The sequence below is a fragment of the Sminthopsis crassicaudata genome, chromosome 3 (genome assembly GCF_048593235.1).
Source record: "Sminthopsis crassicaudata isolate SCR6 chromosome 3, ASM4859323v1, whole genome shotgun sequence".
Taxonomy (NCBI): domain Eukaryota; kingdom Metazoa; phylum Chordata; class Mammalia; order Dasyuromorphia; family Dasyuridae; genus Sminthopsis; species Sminthopsis crassicaudata.
The window spans coordinates 482,452,163-482,472,851 of NC_133619.1; the positions used below are offsets into that span (position 1 = coordinate 482,452,163).

At 35.5% G+C, this 20,689-nt stretch overlaps 1 protein-coding gene across 4 annotated transcripts in view; it reads left to right on the top strand.

The window, feature by feature from the left end:
* SPATA13 (spermatogenesis associated 13) overlaps positions 1 to 20,689 on the top strand; it is a 369,865-nt gene that overhangs the window by 307,771 nt on the left and 41,405 nt on the right. For 2 of the 4 annotated variants that reach the window (XM_074303646.1, XM_074303647.1), the window contains 2 exons: positions 5,017 to 5,382; positions 7,489 to 7,633. In XM_074303646.1, the coding sequence (XP_074159747.1) occupies positions 5,017 to 5,382; positions 7,489 to 7,633 (511 nt within the window). Of the gene's footprint in view, positions 1 to 1,759; positions 1,990 to 5,016; positions 5,383 to 7,488; positions 7,634 to 20,689 lie in introns of those variants that run through there. The other 2 variants (XM_074303649.1, XM_074303648.1) reach the window with 2 other exon arrangements.

Genomic DNA, 20,689 nt, shown 5'->3' on the forward strand with positions numbered 1-20,689 from the left:
CACCTTCTGTAAATTGATTTTTTAAAACCTTAGCTGAGATTGAAATTCTTCTGTGCTTATACATAATAAGATAAAGATAAATTTCTGAAAAAAATAGTAACTAGGTGACAGTGAATAGAGCATGAGGTGTGGGGAATTCAAATATGACCTAAGACATTTACTAGTTGTGTGAGCCTGGGCAAATCACTTAATTCTGTTTGCCTCAGTTTCCTCATTATAAAATGGGCTGGAGAAAGGAGATGGCAAACCACCCTAGTGTCTTTGCCAAGAAGACCCCAAATGGGATCCTGAAAAGTCAAGCATGATTGAAATGACTAAACAATAACAAATTTTGAAAAGAGGCCTGCTTAATTGGGGACCAATCAGAGGTTTTTAGAATGAACCTGGGAAAGTTTAATGATGGGATTCACCTCTAATGATATAACCCATTCCAGTTTAGAAAGCTCTAATAGTTAGGACATGTCTACTTACATTAGGTCTAAGTTTGCTTCTGCAAATCCCACCTATTGCCCCTTAGTTCAAATAAAACAAATCTAAATTTCTTTTACATAGCAGATCTTAAAGACTTGAAAGTTGCTTTCATGCTCCCCCTGCCAAAAAAAAATGGTTTTTTTGTTTTTGTTTTTGTTTTGTTTTTTCCCTAGAGTTAACATCCTTACTTCCTTCAACTTATCTCCATATAAGTGAAGCTTTAGGAGTTATGATGGCTTCGGTAGATGTTGTCAAGCCTTTTAGCTTGAACTCATCAAAGGCAAGATATACTGTCTTACTATCTCCCTAATAATCTTGAGTACTTTATACTATCTGTTTCAGTCCTGTTTCTATCTTGTCCTTTTTAGTTCTCTCCTTGACAGAGAAAATAAACAGAATAAATAAGTAGCATTACTTCTCCCTCCCCCATTGTCCATTATCTTTATCACATTCATATCTAGCTGTGATCCTATCTATGGAAGGCACATTCTCAAGTCTTTCATTCTAGCAGCTTTAAAAATGTGCTGGCCAGGACTGAATGTAGGATTACAGATGTGGTTTGACTAGAGCATAGGACTCCCTTCTTCTGGACATCACTACTCTATTAATTTAGTCTAAGACCAATTTCACAGTTTGAAAAATATGTTCAGATCTTACTGAATAATGATAGTTACCTCATCTGCATCCCTTTAACACCTTTCTCCTCTAAATATTTGTCATTTTTCTCTTTAATGATGTTTTGGGTATTTTATACCGCCCAAAGCTATTTTATATAAAATTCATTATGTAACATTCCTAGAATGAATTATGAATGTCTTGTCTGTAGGCTTTCTGTAGGATTGCTAGACTCTCTTCTCTTTTTGTGATTTTTTTTTTCTTTAAAGCAGTCTTGTAAAGTCTGTGGCCTCTTCAAATCAATCATTAAGCTCCTATGTGCCAGGTTCTGTGCTAAGCAGAGTAATGTTTTTAAATGCACAAAATAGTATTATAAAGGAAACCAATTATATTGAAATAAAAATATTTTTTGCTCTCCAAGTTCATGGATTCTCCCCTGAAATTTATCCATGGATACCTTTGAGGGGGTGGTTTATGGATCTCAGCTTAAGAACCCCTGCTTTGAAGGAAGATACTAGAATTGATGTCCAATATGAACAGAAATTCCAGTAGAAAGAGATCAGTAGAATGAAAATGAATGGGAATAGTATGTTGAGATCGGTCAAGCAAGAGTTAACCGGGCAGTGACTCCCTGGAGAGGCTGTTTACTAAAGTTTATGACTTGGGTGTGAATTGGCTATTTAAGAGTGGATCTATGCTCTCCTGCAATTCTCTCCTGAGCTGCCAGAAACCTTGGTCAAAGGACCCAGCCAACCATGGGAAGAGGCCTGTTTCCTTTCTCAGTAGGATTGTTTTAAAAGCAAAGAGCTTTATTTTTTTAAAGCCTCTAAAAATATGGTTGTGATCAACTGTTTGCTCTTCCAGTGTGTATGTGGACAACCCTTACCAGTGGCAGATTCAGAGGTAGGTCAATATGGCTTCTTTTGGGGGGAAGTTTTGTTTGTATTTCTTTAACACCCTTTAACACTCCAAGGAGTTCAAAATAGAATCCAGAATGGAAGTCTTTCTTGCTGAGATTAGGTTTAGGTAGTTTTCTTTCTTTCTTTTTCCTGAACTAGATAAACTTGGCTAAAGTTGTTTACTTTTCGAAAATGGTTCAAGGTTCTCATTTGTCTTCCAAGTCTATTTCTTTTTGACAGGACTGCGAACTGAAATCAGAGATATTTTTTTTCCTTCAGTACTTGGATTAGAAATTAAACAGACTCTTAAACTTTTACACTTATTTTCCTGCAAATTAATTTTGTTGTGGGCACTAAAACACTGCTGCTGTTTACCTTTGCTGCCGTACTGGAAGAATTTACAGAAATGAGCTGCAGGTTTAGGCAAAGGTATTCAAGTGGGCTTTTAAAAGTACCACCTGTGCATGGACAATGGCCGAGATTTGAGGTATATTGCATTTAAAAGATTAATCCAATCGCTGCTGGTGGTGGTATTTGATTTCCCTGCTTTGGGGAATACATGGCATTACTGAGGTGAGATCATTTCCTGGAATGTGTTTGAGTCCTCTGAAGGATTTGTTACCTGCACAGCTAAACTGGGTTATTGTTCTCCTAAATCTATTTCCTTATTTTTCAGCTTCGGTGAAGAAAATCTGGCTCCTTTTTGCATAAGAATAACAAAAAAAGGAAATTTATCATTAGTTTGGGCTGGTTGAAATCTGATCTCAGGGGCTTCTCTATCCCAGTCTCTTTTTCATTCCTGATAGATAGTTTTAGAATCTCTAAGCTTTTCTTCCACCTTATAAAATACACCACTGTGAAAGTGGGATAGGCTTCCATTGCCCTAGCTTCTGAATGCCACTATTATATTTTTTTGTTTGTTTGTTTGTTTTCTTAATGTTTTGAAGAGGAAATAAAAAGGTGAAAGGTAAACTTACAAACGCTACTTACTTGCTATCATTTAATCTTTTCAATTCTGGACTCACTCATACTAAGGTAGTCAGGGCTGCTAAGTTTGGAAATTTATCACAATTCTGTCCCCTAGTTTGGGGAATCCCTGACCTAGAGCGGGTTTCTATAAACCTCGATCCCCTCTGTTTATCATATAATTTCCTAGATGCTCTCTTGTTCCCTTCCCCCAAGACACGGTTAGCTCTTGCTCTCTCACTTCTTATTTTCTACCTACAGAAGTAGTAGGATGGAAGTTAGACAGACGTGCCCACATGGTGTGATATCTTTGCTTCCTGTGCATTCTCATCTGCCTTCCTATCACCCCTACTGTGGCTGACCCTTTATTACTTCCCTAATACAGCTGACATACTCAGCCCTCATATTGCAGGAGATATATCCAAACACCATTCATTGAACAAAGAACTGTTCATTGCCTACTTTATGTGCAAAACCCTGTGCCAGGTGCTAGGAAAAATGCAGTGTTTCCATTACACTGGCCCCCACTCTTTTGGAGATTATAGTCTTATTGGGAAATGACCGAAATATAGATAACTGTAACAATCAGTATTACATAATGAGTGCATTAGAAGGTGATAGGTAAGGACATCCTTATTATGCTTTTTTCCAATGTGCCTGTTAGAATAAGGGTAAGACCTTAATTCTAGACTGAGGCAGGATCAGGGGAAAGATAGTAGACTTTGGTATTATAGGCTTTAGGTTCAAATGCCACCTTTGCCACTCATCATCTGTGAGAATTTGGGCAAGCCACTAATCTCTCCAAAAATCTATTTCCTTATTTGTAAACGAGAGGAATGGGTTGCATGAACTATGAGGTTTCTTCTATTTTAAGTCTCTGATCCTCTGGACCTAAAACTCTATAGAGGAGGAGTTAGATCTTTAAAGAGAAGTAAAACTTAAGTCCCAGAAGCAAGCCTATGATGAGGTCAGGGGGTTAGTCCTCGGAAATAGTTATTCTATCTCATCTTTAAGAGGATCAACTAAAGTGAATGAGTGCTTTAAATATTTAGGAAATAATTACCTAAGAATCACAGAATCTTGAATTGGAAGAAGTTTTAGAGTTTATCTAATTCATATCTCGGGTTTTGCAGATAAAACTGACAAGTTTAGTGACTTCCTGATGTTACACTGTCATTGAGCAGCTACTGATAAATACATTCTACACTTCTGACCTCTAAAGTAGCCTTGCATTCTTTTGGCTTATACCTGTGATTTCATGGGAATAGAGTTATGAGCAAACTCTATCACTCAGTGTGGATCAACAGCATTTCTTGGAGCAGCCTGAGGGGGTGGGGGGAGTTGCAGTGGATAGAGTACTGGGCCTGGAGTGAGGAAGATCTGAGTTCAAATGCAGCCTCAGACACTTACTAACTTTGAAGCTGGGCTAGTCACTTAATCTCTGCCTCAATTTCTTTATCTTTAAAATAGAAATAATAATTAGCACCTACCTTCCATTGTTGTTGTGTGGATCAAGTGAGATAGTGATTGTAATGAGTTATTAATTGTAAAGTGCTTAACACTGTACCTGGAATAAAGTAAGGGCTATATAAATGTGAGCTATTGTTGTTCTGAAATTTGCAAATTTAAGAAAGTTTCTTGACTATTAAGAAGTGGTTTGCCCATAGGAACAATATGTATCAGAAGTTGAGCCTTGAACCCAGGGTTTTCTTACTTGAGAACACTTGTTTGCCATACTGCTACTTGAGTGTTGTACTTAATCTTCCTAAAATACTTATTACATTTCTTCTATCACTGGCTAGTCCTTCTAGCAAATGACTCTAGGTTAAGTTATGGTTTTAATTCAGTCTGGAAATAAAATTGGACTGATTTATTTTAGTTTATGTCTTAGTCATGTCTTTACTTTCCAGTACAAAAGTGACACTTTAAAAATATAATAAAATAAATCGAGGGTTTTTTAAAAGAGGGTTGATGGCATGGGAAGGGGGTTGGAGCTGTTGTTTCATTTTGCTTTAATTTTTTCTATAGACATTTAAGCTCACTTAACTTATTCACATTTGAAAAGGTTGTTACTGATGAACAGTGGAGGAAGTCTTCCTCCCAGGATGAAGAAAAGACTGAGCCACAAAGAGTCACAAGGAGGAGATGGGGTTCTGGCAAAAGATCTCGACCTAGGCCCCTCTCTGATTACAGTCAGTTGACAAGCAGAAGTTTCTCCATTCCTGAAGACTCAGTTGCCATGGAAACCCAAAAACTGGACTGTGTGGATGGGGGAAACCAGCAGAGTGTGGCCTCCTCTGACACTTCTGACCAAAATGTTTCTTTGGGCTATTCCAAAGGATGCCGAAAAAGAAGACCCATTTCTGTGATAGGTGGGGTCAGCTTCTATGGGAACAACCAGACGGAAGAAATAGAAAATCTTCTGACTCAAGTAAGATCTGATGTGCTTCTTCCAAAGTCAACAAGTCCCAGTGCTTCTTCAGCCTCCTGGCCTTTGTCTCCACGCTGTAAAATAAACAGGATATTTCTCCTTTCTTCTGTTTTCCCCAAATGTGATGTCAGCTGCTCTCAGCCTTCTCTTCCTGACTTTGTCTGAAGACATATTCTAATTAAAACTAACTATTCTGACCTCTGGTTGCCTTTCACTAATGTTCTTTCTCTCTTTGGGCAGTAAGTTATTTTTGAAGCATGTAAACCGAGAAAGTCCTGTAGTGTCTTATGTAGTAATAAATAATCTAAATTTGAACTGGGGGAAAGTGACAAGAGTTAAATCTCTTACTGGGAAAAAAAATTGCTTATTTTTGATATATAAAGACAGGGAGAAAATGAAGACAATTAGATATTTTTTATCATAGGAAATATAATTTTCTGTAATGTTTCCTTGATCACTTCTCCAGCCATATTGCCATTTTCCAGTGGTTTATTCATTGGTTAAAATCCTACTATTGTTCCTATTGGCCTAAATCAGAAAACCAGTCAGCAGGATTTAATTCTCTGATAATTGCTTAGACCTGTGCTGGGCACTGGGGAGAGAGGCAGTGAAGTATGTCATACACCTCGTCTCAGACACTTATAGTGTTGATAAAGAAGAAAAATTCTAAAAAGAATATAAATTTTATTTCTGTTAAACTCATTATCTAATATTAATTGCAGTTGAAGATTAGTTTTAACTTGCAAACTTTAAATTCTTAAAATTAAGAACTTAAAAAAATGAGGTGAAGAGTTTGTTCATGTTGAAATTCTTTAGAGTCTTATTTAAAAGTTTTGCTCTCAAAAAGGCAATGTTAAATAGTGAGTAGAGGGGCTCTCTTGAGACATCATAAAGGGGGGAATCAAGTGATACTTCTAATGCACTAACTGGGTGACCTTAGGCAAGTCACTTATTCTTTCATTGCCTCGGGCTATTCTCTTAGATTATACATTACACAGCAGTTGCCAATTCATGGTAGAATTTTCCTACTCCAATGAGAGTCAATAGTCATAGAACCTGTCAAAATAATACTAATTTTGAAAAAAAATTTTGGTACAGATTAAAACTTGGTAGCCAAGCCTACTTTAAATATATAGAAGCATATAACATTTTATATACTATATAAAATACTTTGTATAATATACATGTATTTATATATAATATATTACAAATATATAGGCATATATATTTATAGATAGATGGTATTATATATATATATATATATATATATATATATGGGGGTATATATATATGTGTGTGTATATACATAATATGTACATATATGGAAAAGACAGTTTGTCAGGGAGCATAGTGTTGAAGGAATGAGCTTCTTTTAAAATTTTCTTTTAAATTGCCCAATATAAGAAATTGTGAGGCAAAAAAAGGAAAGAATAAACCTGCCCTAATTTAATTTGTGTTTTAAAATCTAATTAAATATGGCAGATCTAATTTATAGGGAGGGAATGACCACTTCAAGAAATGATTTAATTGATATAAATTTAGAAAAGACAAATCCCAGTTGCTTCCATTTTAAATAAACTTCATGTCAGCTAACTTAATTATTGAAAGAAGAGACGTGATATTATAAGTTGGCCTCCCTTCCAGATACTAGAAGCTTTTTTTTTTGGTGGAGGATGGGGAAGATAGGAAAGTTCTTTTAAAAAGTGTCTTCTTAAGTTTTTATACTGTATATATGTGGAGAAATATCTTGAGAAATCTACAAGCTTCCTTCATGTACTTCTCTTTTTCTGTTCTTCTCTATAGTACTTTTGCTTGGTATTATATACAAGTGATAAATGACATAGACTATTTTCATGTTTGAAAGATGATGGAATGTAGGTGAAAGTAGATTATAAACAATTGAAGAAGTGAGGCTTTTTAAGTGCTGGGGAGGCTCAGTGCAAGCTGAGGTTTTTGACACCATTTGGTAGAGGATGTTTGAAACCTGTAATCAGCTTCAGGGTGAGAACCTTCATCTTGGCTCTATTGTGTGAAAATGATCAAGAACTATAATTTCCGGGAATCTTTGATTATTACTAATAACAATCTTTCACTTTCTTCTTGTAGCCAGTAACAAGGCCCCCAGTTCCAGCTCATCAAGTGCCACCATATAAAGCTGTTTCTGCCCGGTTCCGGCCATTCACATTTTCCCAAAGCACACCTATTGGGCTGGATCGAGTTGGACGCAGAAGGCAGATGAGAGCATCTAATAGTAAGTTTCATGGAGCTCTTAGCAACCACCATAGGAAATATCAGGAGGCTTTTTCAAAGTATTATGACTTTACCCTTTATGTAGCTTTTTAAAAAAGTCATTTAAAAATCTTATCCTTCTGAACTTTTACATTTAAAACATTTGATAATCAGCTGGGTGAAGTAGACTGAACATTAGACTTGGATTGAGAAGATTTAATCAAGTTAAATCAACAAGCCTTTATTAAGCATCTACTTGCTTAATACTAAGTGCCAGGGATACAAAGAAAAGTAAAAATACTTCCTTGTCCCCAGGAACTTACATTCTAATGGAAAAGTCAACATGCAAACAACTGTGTATGTACAAGATAAATTTTTTATAAAAGGAAGGTAATTTCAGAGGGATGAAATCAGCTCTTACATACACCCACAGAACTGTGAGCTGGAAAAGATTACAGAAGCAGAGTTGTCTTACCTATACCTGAAAAAAAAAATCCACTCTAGTAGTCATACAATCTTTACTTGAACCTCCAATGAAAGGGCAGCACATTTCATTTTGAATAGCTCTAAATATTAGGAAATCATTCCTTACCTCAAATATAAGGTTTTTGTTGTTGTTATTCAGTCATATCTGACTCCTCATGACTCTATTTGGATTTGGAGTTTTCTTGACAAAGATTTGCCACTTTATTTTCCATTTTATTTTATAGATAAGGAACTAAGGCAAACAGGATTAAAGTGACTTGTCCAGAGTCACATAGCTAGTATCTGAGGTTGGATTTGAACTCAGGAAGATGAGTCTTTCTGACCCGCACTGTATCCACTGCCCCATCTAGCTACCCCAAATTTAAGTTTGCTTCCTTCACCATTTCTACCATTGCTCCTAGCTTTGTCCTATTCATTTAATTTTTCTGATCTTCCATTTTACAGACTCATATTTGGAAGGAATTTTAGAGGCCATTTAGACCAGAATATCAATAGATCTAGAGCTGGAAAGAAGTTCAGAGACCATGTAGTCCAGTCTCATTCATTTTATAGATAAGGCAACTGAGAATCAGCAAATTCAGTGACATGATGAAAGTTTTTTGGTTCTTTGGGTCCAAGCGGAACTAGTCTGATATGTTTTCATCACAACTTTTCAACTACCTAAAAACATCTATTGTGTTCTACCAAGTCTTCTTCTCCAGGCTCAATGTTTCAATTTACTTCAACTAGTCTGTATATGTCTTAAAACTCTTCATTATTCTCTTTGCTTCTTCTGGATATTTTCCAGTTTACCAATATCTTTCTTTAAAATATAGAACCACAAGCAATACTCCTGCTGTGGTCTAAATAAGGCAGTTATCACTTCCCTGAATTTTGTGTTCACAAAGCCTCTATTAATAGGCCTGTTGCATTAGCATACTTCCATATCACTGTTGCTTCATACTGAACTTGCAACTCAGTAGGTCTGGATCATTTCAAATGAACTTTTTTCTAGTGGTGCCTTACCCATTTTATATTTGTCAACTTGATTTTTTGAAAACATGTTAAGATTCTACATTTATCCCCATTAAAATTTTATTTTAGTAGATTTAGTCCAAAAATTTTACCTTGTCAAAATCTTTTTGAAAGTCAACTCTGTTATCTTTCTTGGCTTTTTATTTTCTGAAAATTTGATAATAATGTTGTTTATGCCTTTATGCAAATTTGTTAAAAAACAAAACAAAACAATGTTAAGTAGCTCAGGGTTAAACATAGAGCTGTGGCTGCTCCACAAGAATCTTTCTTCCAAATTGCTAGTGAGGGGTAGCTAAATGACACAGAGGATTGACACTGACCCTGGAGTCAGGAAGACCTGTGTTCAAATCTGGTCTCAGACATTTAACACATTGTAGTTGTGTGACTCTGGGCTAGTCACTTAATCCCAATTGCCTTATTTGAACTATTAATGCCTATTCTTTGAGCCTACTAGGCTTAAAATAGCCTGCCAGTTCTAAACCTACAAGAAAGTTGGCTAACCCATATCTCTCCTTTTCCACATGAATAGTATAAAAGACATTGTCAAATATTTTGTTAAAAACTAGAATAAATATGACTATAGTATTCTCCTGTTCTATCTGTCTAATAAACCTTTCAAAAAATAAATGAAGTAAATGTGGCATAATCTGTTCTTAATTAAGTGATGTTACTCTTTATGATCTCTGCTTTCTTTTAAAGAGGTTCTCCAATTATTTCTTTAATAAAATAGTTTATAGTTTTGCCAGGTTTCAAAATTATATTCCATTGGCCTGTAATTTGTGAATTTCATTACTCTTCTTCCCTCCCACCCCTTTTAAAAATTGCTGTTTTCTTTTTTTCTAAACCCAATGACCATAATCATTCAAAGATAACAGATAATAGTTCAAAAATCATATTTATCAGATTTTGGAGCATCTTTTTATGGACCTGGATCTGTTTATTTGATTTGATTCATCAAAGGCAGTAAGTACTCACTATTTTCCTCCTTAGCTATATCTATATATATATTTTGTCCTTTCCAATCCAAAGATCATTCTCCTTGGCAAAGAAAACAGAAATAAAATAAAGATTCTGCTTTCTCATTATTCATTGTCTCTTATCATTTTCTTCTCCCTATCAAGCACCAATCCTATCCTTCTTAAAATGACATTAAGTTTTGGGATCTTTCTCTCTCTCTCTCTCTCTCTCTCTCTCTCTCTCTCTCTCTCTCTCTCTCTCTCTCTCTCTCTCTCTCTCTCTGTCTCTCTCTCTCTCTCTCTCTCTCTCTGTCTCTCTCTCTCTCTCTCTCTCTCTCTCTCTGTGTCTCTCTCTCTCTCTCTGTCTCTCTCTGTCTCTCTCTCTGTCTGTCTCTCTTTCTCTGTCTCCTTCTCTGTCTCTCTGTGTATGTGTGGGTATATGGGTATGTAGACAGACAAACAAGGCAGAGACAGAGAGGGATGCTATATTTTGCCTACTATGAGTGTTGATTTATACTTGCAGTCCTCTAAACCTCTCATATCACCACACTATTAACTGACTGTATCTGTAATCTTTATACAATTGAGTTTTGAACCCATATATAGTACATTTGTTCCTACCAAAATCTATCCTTTTAAATTCAGCCTATAATTTGAACTTGCCAAGAATGTTTTAGTACTGATTCTGCTGCTTAGAATGTTATTCTGCATCACGTTCTCTGAAAAGTTGATAAGTAAGTTGTGTATATCTTCATCTAATCAGTTGATTAAAATGCTGATTTGCACAGGGCTAAAGGCAAATTTTCTGAGGCATTTTTACTAGAGATCTTCCTGAAAATAGTCATTAATCTATTCTTATCTATTTTTGGATCCAGTTATTTAATAAGTTCTGAAACTCATAATAAAGATAATGCCTTATAGTCAGTTTTATATATAAAACAAAAGGCATCAGTAATCTTTTTTAAAAGAAATTTTATTTTAGAAAATATGTTTGAGAATGCTCTTTTTTTTCATAATATCATTCTCCCATAAAGAAGGGACCTTGGAGGCTATCTAGTCCAATTCCCTTATTTTACAGATGAGGCCTACCTATCTACAAAGAGGTATTATAACTGATCCAAGACCATGAAGTTTCGTTTTTTTCAAAGTATCTTATAAGAAATTACCTCTACTTTTTCTAACTCTTCTACTTTGATGATGCCTTTGTTCCCAGATTGAAGGCAAGAGTTTAAGTGACTTGCCCAGGGTCAGACAGCCAGGATGTGTCAGAGGCAAGACTTTAACCCCAGATACTTCTGACTCTGAGATCAGTTCTCTATCCACTGGACAATTAGATGGTACAGCAGATAGACTCTGGGTCTGGAATCAGAAGACCTGAGTTCAGATCAACCTCAGATTTATTAGCAATGATTTTGGGCAAGTCATTTAATTTCTGATTCAGTTTCCTCTTCTATAAAGCAAAGATAATAACACACCCACCTCCTCCGGTTGTTGAGAAAATCAAACAAGGTGGCATTTGTAAAGCATTTTGCAAAGCATAAAGTATTATGTAAATGCTAATTACGATGATGATGATGGTGATGATAATGCAATTCTACCTCTCTGTCATCAACAAAAAATATTAGAATCCTAAGTATTAATGAAAAAAGATGGGGAAGAAAAGATAAAACCTTTCTTTTTTTTGATGTGAAGATCCAGAATGGGTGGAGTATGTTGTATAAAATTTTGTGTTTCCTTTTTATTCTTATTATCTTCCAAATAATTTAGTTGTCTTCTACATGAAAACTTTGTTTATTCATTTTTTAGTTATGTTTGACTATTTGTGACTCCATTTTGGGGTGTTCTTGGCAAAGATACTGAAGTGGTTTGCCTTTTCTTCAGCTCATTTTACAAATGAGAAAACTCAGACAAACAGGGTTAAATAGGGTCACACAGCTAGTAAGTGTCTGAGGCTGGATTTGAACTCAGGATGATGAGTGTTCCTGACTCCACGCCCAGCATTGCCCAGCAATTCATTGAGCCCATTAGCAGCTTGTGTAGGAAAAATCCCAAACAAGAAAAACTTATTCCTTCTAGGTCTCATACATTGCTTTGTCTTTAAAAAATATTTTAAACACTGTGAATTTTTAAAGACCTTTGTAGTGTTGAAGATAGTGATTGTTAAAATTTGGGCATGATGATTAATGGGTAGCACTCGTTTCCATATTTACAGCTCGCTTTTCTGTGGCTTGATTTTATCCTGACATACAGAGAGAGTATTGTGCATTGTTCAGAGACTGAAGTTATTTTGCTGATTTAAGGACTAAGTATCAGGAGGATAGCAACAAATTATTATGCTTTTAACTTGCACATGACTCCTTCAAACTGTTGAGGACGCTCTAGCACATGAAATCAGAGAAATATTCCAAGGTTAACATTTCAGGAAAGAACCAAAATGTGGAAAAACAAAACAAACAAAAAAAAAAGTCACAAGGGGGAAAAACTATTCTTTGCTTTGAATATCTTTATGAAGTGCTTCAAAGATGCTTTTGCTTGCTGAAGTGAATGAAATGGAAAAAGGTAATTACTTCATTGTACCTAATTCATTTTGTTTCTTTCTTTTATGTGCCTGGAAATGAACATAGCTGCAAGGTCTTATTCTTTGTGAAGCGATGGTAACTTCTATAATTGACAATGGGTGTGTTTTAAAAATATTTTTTAAAAACTATTTTTGACTTTGAAGTAATAGTATGTAGTAGCTCGTTCACATTGGTCTTTTGGATAATGCTTATTAAATAATGTAAAGACATTTAGAAATATTTTTGTGCATAAAAATGGTTTACTTAAAAGGATATTAAAAGATACATGCATCAAACAATTTCTTTTCTTGACGATGTTTAAGTGTGCTGTTTTACTCTAGCCTTTGGGAAAGGGTTAACCTTGCATTAGATGAAGGGCTTTTGAAATAAGTATAAATTTTTTAAAACAGCATTTTGAGTTTAAATGAGTCAAAACTAGATGAGTTGTGAATTATCATCAGTGACCTTAGAAAGGTTTTTAAAATAAAAAATAAAAATTTTAACAATATTTTGAATTAACTGAGTCCAAAATAAATGGGTTATAAACTATTGTCAATGGTCATAATACATTCTATGGGAAGTCAGTCAATCAATAAGCATTGATTACATGCCTTAGTCTTATCATCGGTCAAATTAATTAATTTCTGAAAACTTGGGTATGGACAATTATATCTTTTCAAAAATTTTTTTAGTTAATTGTTACTCCGAATTCGACAAATATCAGCAAATAGAAGTGTTTCAGAAGAACAGAAAAAAAGCATTGGACTTAAAACCACAGATTTTCATTATGTATGCTTTTTGTTTAAAAAATATGTTATACATCTAGCATCTTAATTCCATAATTATCCCATTCTTGACATATTCTACATAATTCTTGATATATAGGTGATGTACCTAGAGTGCAGAACAAGACATTTTTTGCACAAAGCCAATACAGAAATTTATTTTGCTTAACTATGAATATTTGTTGTAAGAGTTTTGCTTTTCTTTTTTAATAGGAAAGGAGGTAGAGAGAAAAGAGATTTTTATTGAAAAAATTTAATTTTACAAATTTCATGGCAGATAAAACTACAAAAGTAACTTTTTCAATGACTTGCTAAGTACCAATATAGAATGAGATGTTGAACAAGCAGATGATAGCTAGAATGGATGACCACTTATTTGGGATGTAACAAAAGAAGGCTAAATAGTTCTGCCTTTTATTAGTTAATTATTATTGAACCATCTATTCCTAAATAGTGGTTCTATAGCTTCCAATCTAGTTCAGCAAGTATTATTGATGTACTTATATAGAAAATGCTGTGATGGGTACTTGAGACAAAACAATTAAGTCCCTGTCCTCAAAAAGCTTTCATTCTTCTGAAGGAAATTTAACATCAGAAAATAATTAAAAAACAAATATATGCATGGTATTAAAAACAGTTATATACATAACAGTTTAAGGACAGATAGAAAATAGTCTTGAAATTAGGAAAGCAATTCCTTATTGTGGGAAGTTCCACATGAGCTTAGTCTCAAAGAAAACCAAGGATTCCAGAAAATAGCAATGAAAATTACATGGAGAATAGTCTATATGTTGGAACAGAAACAAGAGGTGGTATTCCAGCTTGAGGGAATAGCAAGAAGGCAGATTGGCTAGATCCTGGAAAAGTAGACTAAAGTCAGATTGTGAATGGTTTTAAATGTCAGTCTAAAGGATTTATATTTTATCCATGGTGGCACAATGAAAAGAACCTTGGTCCTAGAGTCAAGAAGATCTGATTTCAAATTCAGTCTTATACACTTAATAGCTATGTGACCCAGAAGAGATCTCATTAAGAAATTTGTTCTTTCTGTCTCAGTTTCCTCCTCTGTAAAATTAGGATAATAGCACTGCCTACTTCCTAGGGTTGTTGAAAGGATAAAAAGACATATTTGTAAAGAGCTTTGAAAACTTTAAAGTGGTGCATAAATTCTAGCTACTATTATAACACATTAGGAAAACAAGGCTTAGAAAAACCAAATGACATACTCAAGATCTTATTGGTAGTAAGTGGTAGAACTAGAATTGGAAATCAATTCCTCTAAATTGAGCACTGTACAGTGTCTTAGTAGTTTGTGTGTAAAAAGGCTACACTGATATAATCATGGAGTCATCGAAGATAAGACCACAAAACAAGGTTTTGGTTTTTTTGGTTTTTTTTTCCACTGAACTCTTAGATTTGTCAGGAACTATTCACAGAATTGTGTCCAGCAGCTAGGGGATGTAGTGGATTGAACTCCGAGCCTGGAATTCAGTCTCAGACCCAAGCTGTATGATCCTGGGCAAGTCACTTAATTTTTGCCTCAGTTTTCTTAAATGTAGGATGGGATTAATAATAACATTTGCCTCCAAGGGTAGGGATCAAAAAAGATAAAAATATTTGTAAAATGTTTAGCACAGAGTAGATGCCATATAAATGTTAGCTATTATTATTTTCATTTATGGGTACCATGTTATAAGGGAGAGGTTGACAAATTTAACCAGGATGGTGATCGGAATGAGGAAATTATTCCAAACCATGGGCTTAAGTATGCATCACTTGAGAATTCAAAAGCATAGTTTTAGAACAGGTAAGCAGGAACCACTTGGTAGTTATCATGGGTATTCTGGGGAATGGAGGGATGGGTTCTCACAGTATTTCTCAAACTCTGACTCCATTTCCTGTGTGCTATGCTTGATATAGCTCCTCCCTTTTGTGGTGAACTACTGTGACTGTTGAGTATTTGGTGTTAAATTAAGAAATGAGCAGAGTCTGCCTTAGCCACTTCTGAATGGTCAGGCCACCCAGTTCAGATGACTAGCATGATTATGTGAATACAATGTTTTAAAATTGGTCTTCTCTCAAATAGTTAATGTTTGTTGGATGAATAGATGAATGGTTATGGTATTGTATATGCTGGAAGGGTATAGGATTATGTGAAAGGATTATAGATTTAGAGCAGGAAGTTACTTAATACAAGACTCATTTTATAGATGAGGAAACTGAGGTGCAAAGAAATTAAGTGATTTGCCCAATATTATAGTAACAGAGGTGGGTGGGCTTTAATAATGACTTGATAATATTTTTTTAATGTTTCATTGATGACTTTTGGTTATACATCATAATAATTTCTGGATAGAACACTGGGCTGAGAATCAGGAAGACTCATTTTCCTGAGTTCAAATCCAGACGCAGACATGTACTAGCTATGTGACCCTGGGTAAGTCACTTAATCCTATTTGCCTCAATTTCCTCATCCATAAAAGAAGCTGTAGATAAAAAGGACAAAATACTCTAGTCTCTTTGCCAAGAAAACCCCCAAATGAGGTCACAGTCAGAAATTCCTGAAAACTGACTGAATTGAATATGTCCTACCCCTAAGAATTAAATTATCCCTTATAATAAATAGCAACAATTGAGTAAGATGACCAGACTTTGCAACATTCTATCCCTGTAGTCCGTCTCTCTGCAGAGGTATGTGTTTCTTTCTGTGCTTTAGGACCAAAGTTGGTGATTACTGTTGCTCAGAATTTGACTTATTTTTGAGATTCTTTTCATTTCTGTTACTGTAATCATTTTCTATTATGCTCTTCTGGTTCTACTTATTTTACTCTGCTTTAGCTCTGATTGTATTTTTTTTTTCCCCCTGAGGCTGGGGTTAAGTGACTTGCCCAGGGTCACACAGCTAGGAAGTGTTAAGTGCCTGAGACCACATTTGAACTCGGGTCCTCCTGAATTCAGGGCTGGTGCTCTATCCACTGCACCACCTAGCTGCCCCCAGCTCTGATTGTATTTTGATTAATTGCTAAGAATCTTAATGTAGCAGATTTATTCTAACTTTGGAGAAGCTAGTCCTGGAATAGTGATCTCTGATGAGGTCATAAGTGATCTCATGATCACTTAGGTGCTCAGGGTCTTTGGAATGCTCATTTTGGGAACTTTGCCCCAAGAAAAATTCTTTTCCTAAATTCTGCCTCACTATTATAGAGAATGAGACTTTGGCCCTAACTATTGTGTGCGGTCAAGGGACTCTACTGAGAGAATAGAAATATTTCATTCTTTTTAGCTATCGTGCTGGCCAACTCAAGTACCATTCTATTTGGTAGGATAAGAATGAGTTGCCAAGAGTAGATCTGGAGTCTGAGCATTACAGTTCAGATCCCAGCTCTGAGACTTATCCATGTGACCAAAATTAAGTCTAGAATTTATTTTACTCATCTGTAAAATCAGGGAGTGAATTTTTAAGATTTTTTTTCCAGTTCTAAATCCTATGATCTAGAAAATAATACTTTTTTTTTTTTTTAACAAAACTTCAACTAGCCCAGCTACTGTATTATTGTTGTTCAGTCATTTTCATTCATGTCTGACTCTTTTTGGTTCTGTTTAAGGTTTTCTTGGAAAAAATACTGGAATAATTTGCAATTTCCTCCTCTGGCTCCCCTAACAGATGAGGAAACTGAGGCAGAGTTAAATGACTAGTTGGTCATACAACTAGTACATATCTGAGATCAGATTTGAACTCATGGAGCTAAGTCTTCCTGACTCCAAGTCTGGTCAGGTGCTCTATCCTCTGTGCCATCCAACTGCCATGCTGTAGCCCCAAAGAATAGACCAAGTGTCTAAACACACTTGGAAGGCTCAAACTCCCTTTGTCTCAGGCAACTAGATAGAACATTGGACCTGCAGTCAAGAAGCCCTGAGTTTAGATCTATTTTCAGACACTTAGAAGAAGCTGTGTGACTCTAGAAAAGCCATTTAATCTCTCTCAAACTGTTTCATCATCTGGAAAATGGGATTAATAATGGTTGTGAGAATCAAATGAAATAATATTTGTAAAGCACTTTGCAAACTTTAAAGCATTACATAGATTTTTATTGTTCTTGTTAATTAACTTTTAGGGCAGTAAGTCCCCTCTTTCTTTGTAACAGGAAGTTTTTTTGTGTGTGTGTGTTTTTTTTTTTTTCTTCAGCAATGGAAAGGGGAATCAGTTAGGTCATTGTAGCCACTGACTTAACTCCCCAGGCACATGGATTGCTTGTGATGCCAATTATCCCTCTGTTGCTGATCAGGAAATGACCACATGTGAAAATGTACTTATACCAGATTGTACTTAGAATAACAGAGTCATGGCATTTCAGAACAGGAAGAGAGACCTTAGAAATCTTGTAGTGCAATCTCATTTTATAGCTAAGGGAAATGTTTTGAGTTCTAGCTGTGCTACTATCTTTTTCTTCTCAGATGGATATATAATCATGTATAAAACTATATTTATGTATAATTATATAAAAAACTATATAACTGTATGAGTTATATACACACACTTCTATATATATGCTTGCATACATATTATGTTTTGAAGCCATCTAAGAAGAAAAGATAGTAGCAGAGCTAGAACTCAAAACATTTCCCTTAGCTATAAAGTGAGATTTCACAATAGGACAGAGTACATGATATAGGGCTACTTCCCAGAAAACAAAAGAATTAATTTTTTACACCTATTGAATGAAAATGTTCATTACAGTATCCCATGTGTTTTTGGCATTTAAAAACAAAGTCCTCTCTGATTTCTAAATGCATGACATTAATGCGTAATTTGGATCTTCTCACTCTTAGATGGAACTGATTCCTTTGCTTGATTCACCCCAGGGTTGCCAGCAATCAATTTTGGTATCTTCACTGTCCCTGCTGATGTAATATAGTGCTGTCTTATCCAGGGAGAATGTCTTATTAAGAAAATATCCAGACTCCTTTCATCCAAGCTGAAGATATCATTTCAGAGTTCTTACACTGATCTGATAAAATCTAGACTTCAATTAAAAAACAAAATAAAAGGCTTTATTTCTCATCCCTGCCATGCTTCTTGCTAGATAATGGTGTATTAAGCAGCCATTTTTCTCCTTACCTATCAGAAGAGAATTACTGTTGTTGAGGTTATGTCTAATTTAAGCCATTAAAAAAAACAAAAAACAAAAACAAAAAATTATGGAAAAATCTTCTGATTTGCTAAAGAGGCTTTTTGCCATAAGAACTTAAACCTTATGTGAATCTTATTTTGGTGCTGGGACGATATCTCTGTTTCTAGTGGAACCTCTTAGAAATCAGAAGGCACCTTTCCTACATCTAGTGAAAGGTAGAGCTATGTGTTAATGCTTTGATAGGGAAATTTGATGGAACAGATTGTCTCTAAAAGAGAATGTTTTCTGTGAAGGCTTCTTGTGATATTGCTGATAGTTTTCTTCTTTCTTGATACTCCTTTCTTATTACATGGGCAAGACAGGAGAAAAGGCATATGGATGATCTTCAATACTTACACATGCTTACCTGCCTGGGTATGGCCTGAAATAGTCCCTCGCAATGCAATTTCAGATTGAACCACCAGGGGCCTCTTTAAGCTCAGACTGCCAGTTCTTGATCTTTTTTTTTTTTTTTTTTTCACATGCCATGGCCTCCCCAGCAGCTCAGGCACTACCAGTCTATGTTCCTAGACACTCAAGAAAAAAGAGAGGGTTTCAGTCACAAGAAGAGTCTGACCTCTATAGGAAGCCCATGCATAGGAAGCTCAAGTTCCTTACTGCCTTTCTCTTGGGCATTCCTCATTTGGTGTGCCTGATAGGCTTGTTGTAAAGAGGCCCAGTCTCTTGATTTTAAATTCTCTACACCATGTAGCTCTTAAGAGTTAAAGGGAGTTTACTCCTGGCTCACTATGTTTCCTGGCCCATGTCTAGTCTATCCCAGGTGAGAAAATATAGAGGAATGCTAAGGAAAAGATGAGCCTGCATAAGCAGATACTACAATCCATTTGGAAACCAATAGGGTCAATAATAGGAAATTTTTAAAATTAACATATTTTCTTTTCATGTAGCAGATACTCCTAACAAATACCCCGCCAAACAATCTGCCCCCAATTATACTTCCACCAAAGCAGTTCAAGTTATTGATGAGTAACAGAAAAGAAGGTTATATTCTTAAACTTATATGGCATTAAAAATTGATGGTAGGAATTTTAGATACTGATAATCAAGCATTTATTAAATTCTTATTGTTTTTCAGGGATCATAAACAAGAAAACAAAAGAAACAAAAAAATCTCTTTGTAGATTTTCTTACTGCTAGAATTTAGGATTGTTTATATATACAGGCTTTTTCTCTACTTTCATCACATTATTTTCTCCACTCCTCAACTTATCACTGTCTAGGCCATTCTACACTACCAAATAAGAATCCACATTTTAATTCTTACTGTCTTTACCCACTTGTTTGGTTTCTAATAGTGTCGGATGAGACAAAAGCTGTAGTTCCCATGCAATCAGAATAACATATTTAACTTACAGAGGTGCATTCTCCAGGAACATAAATTTACCTAAAAATGAGAAAAAAGTATTCTCCTCCAGTCTACTCCTGCTGGCCCCTTCCAGTCCTGTAGGGATCCCTACAGGATGATCAGTAGCCATCATCCCCATAACCCCAATGACTCCTTCTGCAGTTGCTGAAGCCCCTAACTCCTCAATATCCACAATTATTGAAGACCCAGAAACAAAAGCATTTGTTACCAAAGGACAATCAGATGATTTGCCATCAGAAACCAGTATGGTTTTATCGTTGGAAAAGATGAATTACCTTCTGCTTTGTTGCTGCATCCTAAGGATCACAGGACTATTCCCATATGTTGCTTTTTCTTATTAGAAAGTGAGCTCCTTGAGAACAGGGATTCTTTTTCATCCATGTTTCAGTGCTTAGCATGTAGTAAGCATTCAGAAAATGCATTTTCATTTAATCACTAAAAGGAGCATTTACATGAGCACAAAGAGACCAAAGGGAAAGATTTCTCCTAAGACTGACCTGCTTTTCTGTTTATTTCCACACACCTCATTTTGCCACTGTAAGATGATGAGGGGCTTCAGACAAATGCCATTCTTACTTAGGTGAACTGAGGCATCGATCCCCTCAAAGACCTTTTCTCAGCAGGAAATAATGGCAGACTTCACTGACTCAATAGGAAAAGCTCTCTCCATAGCCACAGGTTTTTAAAGGCTAGCACAGCCTGGATTTCAGCAAATAGTCAG